General features: G+C 37.4%; 1 protein-coding gene across 1 annotated transcript in view; it reads right to left on the reverse strand.

Annotated features, from left to right (window-relative positions):
• Positions 1–1,103: 1,103 nt before the first annotated feature.
• LOC121417414 (DNA-directed RNA polymerase III subunit RPC2-like) overlaps positions 1,104–13,021 on the reverse strand; it is a 38,748-nt gene continuing 26,830 nt past the window's right edge. The window contains 12 exon segments of the mRNA XM_041611111.1: positions 1,104–1,274; positions 1,704–1,853; positions 2,643–2,780; positions 3,066–3,162; positions 4,522–4,627; positions 5,225–5,291; positions 6,409–6,552; positions 7,287–7,410; positions 8,274–8,432; positions 8,961–9,084; positions 10,040–10,125; positions 12,242–12,369. Coding sequence (XP_041467045.1) covers positions 1,145–1,274; positions 1,704–1,853; positions 2,643–2,780; positions 3,066–3,162; positions 4,522–4,627; positions 5,225–5,291; positions 6,409–6,552; positions 7,287–7,410; positions 8,274–8,432; positions 8,961–9,084; positions 10,040–10,125; positions 12,242–12,369 — 1,453 coding nt within the window. The 3' untranslated portion in view covers positions 1,104–1,144.

A 13,021-nucleotide genomic window follows, 5' to 3' on the forward strand; every position in this document is an offset into this window, starting at 1 on the left:
ATTTGCTATCTCCATAGCATTAGTGATCGCAATATTCAAATGCTCATAACTTTCTCGTTATTTGTCCGATTTTTCTCAAACTTTCGTTGATCTGTTTCTTTGATTTTTCTGTTTTCACACAAGCTATCTTGTTCCAATGGTTTCATTCTCCTTTAACCTCGTTGCGATAACAAATTTTAATAATAAATAAAAGGTACTGAAATCCCTTAATCTGTTTGGCTGAGATGAAATTTGTGAAGCTTATTGGAAATTGTGCATGATAAAAGTTTTTAATGAAACAAGACCTAGGAGTAGGGGGCCAGTTTCATAAAATGTGTTACAATTAAAATATTGTAATTAAAGTTTAGAGCTACTAAAATCCTTCACACTGATTGGTTCATAGAAGACTTGTTTGTGCCTTTCTTATAACAAGTCTTTGTGAAATGGGACACTAGGCCCTGTTTCATAAAACTCAATAGAATAAAATAAATTTGCAATAACAGTTAGTGTGAAAGGCATCTCTTACGCATATCTCTTTTGATATCACTCAGTGCATTTCCTCTTTTTGGCTACACAGGTAGGTATACAACCACTGGACAAGATTCAGTGCATTTCTTCAACCTTGGAAAAAAATGATGGAATTCTGCAAGAACCATTCGAGCCTTTTATTCCCATTCATGTGTTCCTGGATCTTATTGTATTGATCCAGAATTTGCTTGGTACCCATCGAAAATATCAAGCCACAAAGAGTTGCGATTGATCCGATCAACCACGACTACGCGTATAGATGACAGGCCAGCAACGTCAACATATAATACATTGCTTGTTCGAAATATTTGTCAAATATGATGTATATTCATAGATTAATTGTTCTCTTGAAGATTCAGTGTGATTCTCTTTGTTTACTAAGGAGATTGAGCTGATTTCATGCAGAAAAAGAATTATGTTATGGATGGATTTCCATGGAGTTACGATTGATTAGATCAATTGTAACTCTTTGTAAGACGGGGTCCAGGTAAGCACATGTTTGCTCTCATTTGGTGAACTTTGACCTTGGACAAGGCACTGATGGAGTTCCGCAAAAAGAAGTTCAAGCATCTCGCTGCATCTTCTCTTTTACTTGATCTTCTACGCTGACTGATTCTTTGTGCTTCGTGGAATCGCTTCATTCTGTGTATTTCTTGAGCTTTAACCTTGGAACAATGTTCATTGATTGGAGTTCCTGGAAGAGGAGCTTGCATGCGTAGGGTATCCTCAAAGATGATATGTTTTGGGAGCAACGGCAGTATGGACACCTGGAAGATAATGGAGAATTAAAAAATAAAACATTATAATCAACGTCATCATGATCATTATTAGCATACTAAACAGAATTTTCATCATTATCATCATGAAAAAAAAATCATCATCACCATCACCATCATCATCACCACCACCACCACCACCACCACCATCATCACCATCATCACCATCATCATCATCATCATCATCATCATCACCATCACCATCATCATCATCATCACCATCACCACCACCATCATCATCATCACCATCATCACCATCATCATCATCATCACCATCATCATCATCATCATCACCATCATCACCATCATCACCATCATCATGATCACCATCATCACCATCATCATCATCATCATCACCATCATCATCATCATCATTATCGTCATCATCATCACCATCATCATCTTTGTTTATCTACTCACCATCCAGAATGACCTATCAGACCACATTCCCCACAGACGTCCACTTGGAACTGGTCACTTGAAATCATCAGACGCTCAAGAAGCAGCATACTCGCCCCGTAACCAATCAAACAGTCACGCTCCATCTCGCCCAATCGCAAGCCTCCATCTCTGTCATGTGACACAATGAATACATGCACAAAGATGACAGATACTTTCAGCGAACAAAGACGAAAATAATATGTTAACGAGCAGGCGGGGATCTAGCCTGACACCATTAGTTTGGAGAGGCCGAATATATTCCACAAACAATATGGCCCTTGAAATGGTATTGTACCTAATCCGACTAGATCCACACCTGGGAGGAAAAAATAATTTATCGTACATTGACCTAGGACAGAAAGAGTTGCGATCAAACGCAACAAAAAAATCTTGCGCAATTTGATTTTCAGACAATGAAGCACCCGCATTCGGGACTTGCGCTTGATATTTTGACTTGCATTTAAACGCAACTCTTTCTACAACATGCCCCTGGTACACCGTTTCCAGCAGCTTTGTGGGTATTAAATGCACTTAAAAAAATGTAACCTTATTTTGGAATCGCATAAGTGGAGCCTGTTTTCTTCAAGATCTACAACTGTTGTAACTTTGTGCCACTATGGATGGTTGCAAGAAACTTGCGATCAATTGCAAGTCAATTTTCGGTCCCTAAATCAATCATATGGCTTGCAGTTAATTGCAAATTAGTGATTGATTGCTAATCTGCTCCTGGAAACAAGAAGTTTAATCTGATTTGCTACAGCTAACGTTGATCTATCAGTTGTAGAATTGCAACAGAATATTTGCGATTGATTGCAAATATTTTCTTGCAACACCCAATAAGACCATGTCTATAGGAGCCATCTGTCCCTTATTAGTGGCCACTATAGAAAGGTTTCATTTCATTTTATTCAATCTTACCTAGCTCTTCCTTCTGTAGGCTGCCTCGTCAAGACAGCCCTTGGTCCTTTAGCCCTGGCATGCATCTTGTCTAGGACCATGTGCTTTAGCTTCTGATAATAGACAGGGCCAAAGTAGATGTAAGCTGTCAGGGGCTCCCTGTATAGATAGGCAGTAAGATAAGATAGATATAGCTATGCTTTGGATAGTTATGTAGAAGAATTCTAGTCCAGCAGACAAGATGTTGGACGGGAAGGGCAAGGCAACCTAGCTAAAAAGGTAACCAATTTGTAATAGTCAATATCCAAAGAGAGGTTTACACACAAAATAGGCTTAAGTCATCCGCCCGGGGTGGACTAAATTTGAAGACCTTTGATTCAACAGGCAGAGGCTTTGCCGACTGAGATAACTCGCTCCCTCTATTTGTCTTTCTACACTACTCACCCTGTAATACCGGATGTAAGGAAGTCCTTTCCGAGATAGTTGAAACCATGTTTCCTAAGGTCTTCACAAATGTCTACAACTTTGTCTCCGCCGAACGCTAAATCAGAGAAGAAAAACAAGCACTCTAATGACATAAACAAAGTCTATTCATAGCAATACTTAACTTTTTAAACATTCTTTGGAAACAGCATGTAAATTTTCTGAAATAAATCATTAATAAATGTATATAACCGTTTAAATGACAGTTTCTCTCTAAGACTCTCTACCACTGCCTTGAATTGGTATAATTACTATCATTGCTACAATTATCATGTCACTTATATCTATTGTTCTGCATTATTTCAATTATAATTAGTTTTAGGGACTGTTCTCTTGTTTGTTATGTTCATCCTATTACCAGTAATAAAATCAATGATATAAAAAAAAAATAAACTGAGATTGCACTCATGCTTAAGTGAGATCCTCCACCCTCCCTTCCATAAAGAAAAAAAAAATCATGCCTAAGTGTGATCTTTTGTGACTAATACCCTTTTTACACAGGCTAAAATTTCCTTAATGAGGTTTAATTCTTCTAACAATATAATTCTTACTTTTTAATGAGTTGATGACGTCGTCCGTTCTTTCATTTGAATGCAGACAGGGGAGGATGGGGTTCAGGATTGACGTGTGACTTATATGTGAAAATGCCCTAAGTTCAAAATGATCCATGGACCAATGTCCATAGCCATGGATCTTCTTAAAAATTTTCTGTGAAGTGCTGCATAGTATGGCGAACAAGTTCGAATTAGTGGTTTGGAACTTTTCCTCACATAGATAACAAATACACTTTTTACATACGCTAAAATTTCCTTAACCCCCGTACTATAGGTGGGGCTAAATTGCCATCTAGTCCCACCTATAGTACGGGGTTAAGCTTAGCCCACTTTCTTTTTACACAGCATTTTTGCAAAGTGGGCTAACCCCACCTTTAGTACAGGATTATTTGGCCCTGCAAAAAAGCAGGGTTATCCCAGCTATTGCGGTGCTAAGAGCGATAGTACGGGGTTCAGATCGCTAGTGTAAAACGAAAGTGGGCTAAGCTTAACCCCGTACTATAGGTGGGGCTAAATGGCAATTTAGCCCCACCTATAGTACGGGGTTAAGGAAATTTTAGCGTGTGTAAAAAGGTACGAGTGAAGTACTTGTACTACGAATGATCGACAAAAACCACTAGTCCGGGGCTAGCGAGTTTCGTGTGTGAAAAGCAAGCATTGCTTATCCGGGGTTAGCAATAACAATTTGGCATGTGTGAAAAGGAAAAAAATAGTACGGGGTTAGCGATAGTCCGGGGCTAAGAAAATCCTGTGTTTGACTAAAAGGAGGTTTCTAACACATTTCAATTAAGCAATTACCCAACCTGTGAAATGAAATTTCCTTCAAATTTGGAATTTTCCCCATAAGTAAATAGTTCGCTCACCTGTACCATAATGGAACTTTCCTTCTAGTACACCAGCCTTGCCTGCAAGGAACTCGATGAGCTTGCCCACTGTCATACGGGAGGGGAAGCCATGGGGGTTCATGATCTGAGGGACAGAGAAGGAACAAAAATATTTTTTATTTCTGATTCTTTCTTCACAGCAACCATATTCATACAATAATATAGATGCAGACAAGGATGAATTTGAGCTTGACAGGTTTGTCAAATACATGTAATGATTACGAGAGAGATAAATCGTCTTTTCTTTTCAACCTTGCTGAAATTCATCATGTTGAGGGAATGGATGTACATGTAAAAGAAATGAGCATCATATATTTTGCACAATTCAGAATTGAAATATTAAGGGAATATGGCACGTGTTTTGGTCAAGGCAAATTGTTACTCTTCAATATTGGATATTCTATGGCAAAGATATTAAGGGAGGGGGAAAGAGGGAATTACCTCAGTTTAATCCTATTCTCTTAATTTAAAAAGCTCTCCTGAATGAACTGATTTGCATTGAGTACACGTGGGCTTTCCAAGGTATATGGAAAAGTACAGCCAAATAAGAGTAAATAATGCAAACATCAAATACAAATTAGAATACACAGGAGGCATTTCTGGTTTTGGTGGCATGTTTTTCAGGTCACATGGCGATGAAGGTCAAAGATCAACAAGGCCAATGAACTTTGATGCTACTTACAATATCAGGACAGATCCCTCTCTCATCAAACGGCATGTCTTCCTGTTGAACAATAAGTCCACACACTCTGGGAGGGGTTAAGAGAAAAGGTAATGATCACCATAATATGCCACTGTGGCTAACCTGCTCCAGATAATCCATAGAGCATGAACATTTTTAAACTAAAATCTCCCAATAATTACAATGTTCCAGAATTTCAGTTGGATATTGTATTCCTGAATGAACTAACAAACGTTTCATACACATTAGAAATAGAATCACAACCATTTCCATCATTGTCATCATTAATATCATGAAGATCAACAGAAACTACTTCCCTACTATATTTAATAGTATGATCATCACTGTCTCCATCACCACTAAAATTATTACCATCATTATCATCACCATCATCACCATCATCATCATCATCATCCCTTGTTTATTAATTACAACTACAATTGATCGGGAATTTGTTTGTGCATCCCCCAAACTAAACCGAAGTCGATACAGATACTCATTTGTACCAGACTCAATACACATATTTAACAGTAGGGCAAGACGAGGTCAAACTGCCTTGCAGTCTGACATTAGATGGGGGGAATTTTGGAATTAGTCCCCTGCGAACACCATGATACTTATTATTAGTGATAATATTTTAATTCATATTGTGTTTAATAACCATTCAAATATTTATTAAGTCATAACACAATTTTGCTGTTAGCATTGGATATATATTTTCAATTATCATTTATTTGTATACACTCTATTTGAAAACTTGCTGATAACCAGCGAGCACCAAATTTCCAGTTAATTGGACAATAAATTCAATTCAATACAATTCAATCATCATCCTCATTATGAAGATAATTATCACTACTACAACCACAAATTTCACTGTAATCATCAACATAAATCATCATCGTCATCGCTACTAGTACAACCACTTTTATCATCGTCATCATCGATCCTAAATCACTAATCATCTCAAATGCAGCCATCATCATTATCACCATCATCATCATCATCAACATCATCATCATCACTACCATTATCATCATCATCAACATCATCATCACCACTACCATCATCATCATCATCATAATCACCATCATCACTACCATCATCATCAGAACTAACATCATCATCTTCATCATCATCATCAACAAAATCATCCTTGTCACCATCATCACCGCCAATCTTACCCCTTCTGCCCATGTCTACTGCTGAATTTATCTCCAATCTCAGGTCTCCTCGTCTGTCTCAGGAGAACCTTGAAAAGGAATGCTTCTTCCGGGTTTGAGGTCACCAAGACCTTCTCAATATAGGAATCAGCAGCCCCCTTGTACCTGCAGATATTACAGATTAAAGATAAATGCCAAGTGTGGTTAACAATTTTAAAATTAATTTGTCCAGAATCTGATCAAATGAACACCTAATAAGCTATAACATGAATGAATAACAAATATGTGCCCAATAATTATTCTGGTAGAAAATGAGTCATTGCTGACAAATTGACAAAACATGCATGGTCTTCCAGCCAGATGTCTGGAATTTTTCCAACAAATAGTACAGTGTCCCACATGTGCTAATCTGTGTTGGTGATCTTCAGTGTGCTTATTTACCAGCTTAGATTCCAGAATTTGAAAACATCAGGTTTATTGTAAATAAACCAGATGCAGATCTACCAAGACAAGGTGATATGCAATCTTGATTTTAGGAACTTCTGGAAGTTCATCATCATGCTCCGACAAGGTGATGTATAAAAATACTGATAGCCAAAGAAGATTTTGCGGATGTCATATTTTTGGCACTCTATACATTATAATAATAATAACATGGAGTATTTTAAAGACCAAAATCCATATTAAATATGCGCTCAAGGTGCTGAGAAGAGGAAATCAGAGATATGACCCACAATATTTAGGCAACTCTGTTGTCATGTTCCTGGAGATGTTTGGTTGGGCTTGCAATATAATTCAAGTGATAGCATGCATGTTATTTGGGCTTCTCAAGAGTCATGCTGCTGGGGTTGGTTGGGCTTGCTAGACATAATTAATATCATTCAAGTGATATAATTTACGTTATTGGGACTTCTCTGTAGTCGTGCTGCTGGGGTTGGTTGGTTGGGCTTGCTTGCAGAGGATTCATGTTCACTACTGGCATAGACTTATTCAGCAACACCTGTTTGTTTGTGACCCTCTCTCCTACAATTAGCAAAATAAAATGTCATACAGTAAATGTAGATCTTAGGGGATGTAAATAGATGCAGTAACAGAAAATTAATTACTGTCAATGCAATGTTCTATGCTGCAAGTGGGATTGTTCTTGTAGACTTAACACAGACAGAAGATCACTGCCAAGCTACAGACTTAATTGCCTATTACAAAGGGAGATATGATTTTAATTTGTAACTGTAGCCACTGGTATCATGAAATGTGCATAACTCGTACAAAGAAATAATTATTTAAAGGGCTAATAGAAAATAAATGGTGCAATAGTTCTTGAAATATGATTTTACATATATCAGTTGGCTCAAAAAAAACAGGATAGGGTCATCAAGAAATAGTGAGGATGGATTGAGCAAATGAGGACAAGAATAAGATAGATGAAATAGAAGAAAATGTTATCTCCAATTATACTGTTGCATAAGGTAAATCAATTAAAAAGTTTTGTTTTCCACAATATACCTTATGTAATGGCATCATTGCCTTGCCATCTTAGAGGCTGAAGACATTGTCTTAGATGTGTTGCTTATTACCAGCTGGCGCATCTCTGACAACTCTATTTATACATATTCCTATATCCTCTGAGGGAGGGTGCTATGAGATTATGATAACATATCTGTATGAACCCCCCATAAAAAAGAGAGAGAAAAAGACAAAGATGAAGAGAAAGAGGAAGACAGAAAGAGGAAAATAATTATATTCCGCATTTATATAGCGCTTAATACATCGGAATGATGTCTCTAAGCGCTTTAAAGACAAAGAAGAGAGAATGAGAGAAAGAAAGAGCAGTGGGGAGAGAAAGGGGGTGGGACTTTATGGAACAGAGAATAAAACAAACATACCAGGAGCACACACTCCATCTGCATCCAGGATGCGGTGCCTCCAGATGGGTTGCCGTGACAACGGATCAAGCTTCGGTCCCATCAAGCGATCAAAGGATTGGTTAGCGTAACGTTTCAATGTACACTTAGTATTGCGGTACACCAAACACCTACCAAAACCTGCCACAAGAAAATTTGTTTGAAGAAAAACACAAACTTAAAGATAAATACCAGTTGTGGTAACAATCTCAAAAAAAGTTTAAGCAGAATCCACTAAAATTACCACACAATTGTTTGTATCTATGAATAAAAAATATGTGCAAATTGGCTCTGGAAAAAGAATGTGTAATTGCTGAAAAATGAGCAAATCAAGGACAGGATTTCATAAAATGTTGGGTATTTTTCCAAACAATATTAATACCCTGTCCCACATATGCCTTTTTGTGTTAGTGATCATCAGAATCATCGGCTATCAGCTTAGATTTCATGGTTTCACAAAGACAAAATTATTTCAAGGTACCAGATCTAGAGCTATCATTATATGTCAGCATTTAACCTTGATTTTATATAATCACCATCATCATTACTATCATCACTATCATCAACATCATCATCATAATCATCACCAACACCAGCATCAATATCGCCACCACAAGCATCATCATCATCAACCTCCTCTTCAACGTCACCCTGTGGAATAGGTCATACCTCTGTCAACCGAAGCCTTGTTGAGGATGAGGGCGTCCTCGATGTCGTACCCGCTGTAACTCATGACGGCCACCACGGCATTCTGACCCGCAGGAATCTTGTCAAACCCTATCAAATCTATCGTCTGCATGACAAAGAATGGTGAAAGGATGGGAGGAATGGGGAGGGCGAACGCAAGAGAACCAAGGAAAAGGGGGGAATTAAAAGGAGTGAAAGTGGAAAAAGGTTAAGAGCATGTAGAGGAGAGAGGGACGATGACACACAAAGCAAAATTAATCAACTGGACTTGAAATTAAAAATACATGCATTGAACTTGAACTTCAGCATATTTCTGAACAACCCTTTTTTCTCTTCTTGATAATCCTTCGGACCGATTCCACTAATAGCATGAAATAAAATCGAAATGGTCTCAAAAATGTCCTAGACCTTGACTCTATCATGTCCCGGATACTTTTGTATTTTTTTCAATGCGGGGGGGGGGGGGGATTACGGCTCTCCATAAGATCTCAGCTGTGAAACACTATGCTTGTGATGAAATTTGCAATTAATTGCAAATACACTGGGTTCCAAAAGAAACTCATCAAATTTTCAAGTGTACAACACAGATTCCACTCAGTCAAAATGAACAAAATTTTGACACAGGCTAGCTTCAATAATCTTCAATAAGCACATGTCAATAATTAAGAGATTGGTTAAATCACAAAGAGGACGTAGTCCCTCAAATCGATAAGTTCCGGAATCCAAAGTCACAAAATGGCAAAAGAAAGATCAATGAAAATGTGATGGGATTAAACCAAATGGTCATTCTTTTCCTGACTGCTATTGAGTCCATTCATGTATTATGCTTCTTTGACATCGATAGGTGTGTTTGAAGTGATAATTTCAATTTTTGTAACTTCTTAGTTATTGAGGCAGTCAATAAAACATGCCGATGGTCATACTGTAAACTGGCAAGTCTGTTTCCTCCCATCTCATTTTCATGTTGAAATAAGGTAAAAGGAACACAAAAAAACTGTTGCCACAGTAAAACAAAAATCACCCATTTATAGCCCACTCCTACTTAGATTCACTTACTGTACCTTAGATTTGACGAGAGGAGCCATTGGATAGGCAAGGAGGTACATCAGAGTGTCAATGCGATTCCGCTGGTTGTAAGCTATGGTACCTGCAAATAGCAAAATGTAAATGAAACAATCCAATGCCTACAATTGAAATATTAAGACATATTGGCCTGTATTCTCAAGAGGTTTCGACTGTACCATGGTGTAAAACAATGGTTCATGCATATTTGTCTCCTTCATGTTTGTTATTTATATGCTCATATAATCACATACAATAAGAGAATTCAAATTATAAATGCACCTTTTCAGCAAAAGGCACCTGACGGAAGCATGTTAATACCTGAAATCTGCATAAACCATGGTTTTGTGCCATGGTACAACTGAAACCTCAATACGGACCATATAATTACAAAGCCTGTCAGAAGTATCCTTACAAGGAATACCATTAGATTGTAATTCCAATACTCAAATATTTCGAAACTGCAGCGCTTGTTTTGTAATTTCCTTTTTTGTAAAAATATGAATTTGGCACTTGAATTACATGTAGACCACTCAGAGTCATTCTACATTCTTGTCAATGCAAGTTCTTGCACACAAGTATTTCATGGATTTTGTACAACTCACACAATGAAGACGGTATCCTGAGTTTAACCCTAAAACAGATTTGGGGGAGGGAGGCAAATCAACCCCCATGCCCTCATATTTTCTTGCGTCATTCTCAATACCCATAGCTTGCTTTACATTCTTTACAATGTAGACCCTTTCAAACAATAATGGACTTTAATTATATCCAGAGTAAAACCTTAAAATTGGGGGGGGGGGGGGTGATTCAACCCCACCCCTCAACAATTTCTTGCTAGATTCTAAAATTTTAATCACACCAATAGCTTGCCATTCAAATCAATGTAGGCCCTGTAAAACAATAATCTTACAAATTTTGTGATTGTATATTGCACCAATGAAAACAGGATCCCGCATTTAACCCTAAAACCGCAGGGGGGGGGGTTCAACCCTCACCCTCCCCCAACATTTTCTTCATGGATTATCAAAGTTTGATTGCACCCATAGCTTGCTTTAGGTTTTTTTAATAATCAAGGCCCTTTCTAACAATTATCTCATGGTTACTGAGTTTATCCAGAGTATAAACCTATTATGGGGAGAGGGGTAAATCAACCCAGTAATTTGCCAATTTGTCCACTGCCAACTCGTCCACTCATTATGTGGTCCACCTTCTTTCAATCTAATGCCATTCAGTCCATCAACGTTTTGTTAAGGGACAAGTTCACCCCAACAGAAACTTAATTTGAATAAAAAGAGAAAAATTCAACAAGCACAACACTGAAAATTTCATCAAAAATCGGATGTAAAGTAAGAAAGTTAGGGCATTTTAAAATTTCACTTCATTTCACAAAACAGTTATATGCACATCGCGGTCGTAATGCAAATGAGGAAATGTTGACATCACTCACTCACTATTTCTTTTGTTTTTTATAATATAAAATATAAAATATAAAATATTTTTATTTGCTCTTCATTGTCATGTGAAATGAAGATTCATTCCTCCCTGAACATGTGGAATTCCATTATTTTAACATTTTGTGCTTCAGGCAAGGAGGTCCTAATCGTCAAATTCATAAAAATTGAAATATTGTATAATTCAAACAATAAAAAACAAAAGAAATAGTGAGTGCGTGACATCATCGACTCTCTCATTTGGAAGTAACTGGCTTGTTCATATAACTATTTTGTTAAAAATAAGCGAAATTTTGAAATGTCATAACTTTCTTATTTTACATCCGATTTTGATGAAATTTTCAGCATTGTGCTTGTCTGATTTTTCTATATTGAATCAAATCAAAATTTTTTGAGGTGGACTTGACCTCAAACAACCATTTGGTCCAAAAATCACTTTATGTAATCACCCATTTGTCTCATAACCAGTTGGTCTAATACCCATTTTCCCTGTTGATTTCGCTCAATTAACACCGAATCTAATTAGAGCAAAGGGTACATACGACTAAATGCCTATTGGACCAACTGGTTATCAGACGAAACGGTGAGTGGACACAACTGCAATTAGACCTGGACAGTAGATGAGCTGAGGTAGACCAAATGACAGTAGACGACATGATAATTGGACTAACTGGCATTGGATCAAAGAAAATTATCCCCCCGCCCTCCCGAACATTTTCTTGATCGATTCTCAAATTTTGATCATACCCATAGCTTGCTTGCCCATTGCACATTGGTAGGTGTTCCTGGGAGACTGGTTGTGGTGGGGGTAGGGGATCAGTCCAGCGCACACACCAAGAATGGTGAATGGTTCTATCTCAAGGTGAGTCGTCTCTCTGTAGGGGGTGAAAGACATATAAGATATGGTCACCAGTCAAGATGGACTGAGGGAAAATACTGGCGAATAATCAATTAATCTGTAGTAAACGGTAAGTTGTCACTCCAAGGAAAAGAGAGACAGAAGATATGGCCACCAGTCAAAATTGACTGAGGTAAAATACTTGCGAATAATCACACTATTTAATAGTAGACTGGTAAATAGTTAAATCTTAAGAATTGTCTCTCTGTAGAGGTGAACAACATGAACAATAATATGGTACCAGTATGCATGGAATGAGGAGAAAGACTAACAAATAATCGTATTATTAATCTGTGGTGAATGGTAAATTGTCACTCCAAGGAGAAGAAAGACAGAAGATATGGTCATCAGTCAAGTTGGACTGAGGTAAAATACTGGTGAATAATCACATTATTTGATCGCAGAACAGAATAGAACAATCTATTGTTGTGTCTCTGTAAGAGTGAATTTGGTCACCAGTCTAGATGGACTGAGGAAAAAGACTGGTAAATAATCACATTACCAGACTGTGGTTAATGGTGAGTTATGTAGAGATGAAAGAATATGGTCATCCTAAGAGAAGGACTACGGCAAAAGACTGGTAAATTATTACTTCATTTTAGATTATACTGGTAAACAGTTCAATCTAA

The sequence above is a fragment of the Lytechinus variegatus genome, chromosome 6 (genome assembly GCF_018143015.1).
Source record: "Lytechinus variegatus isolate NC3 chromosome 6, Lvar_3.0, whole genome shotgun sequence".
NCBI lineage: Eukaryota > Metazoa > Echinodermata > Echinoidea > Temnopleuroida > Toxopneustidae > Lytechinus > Lytechinus variegatus.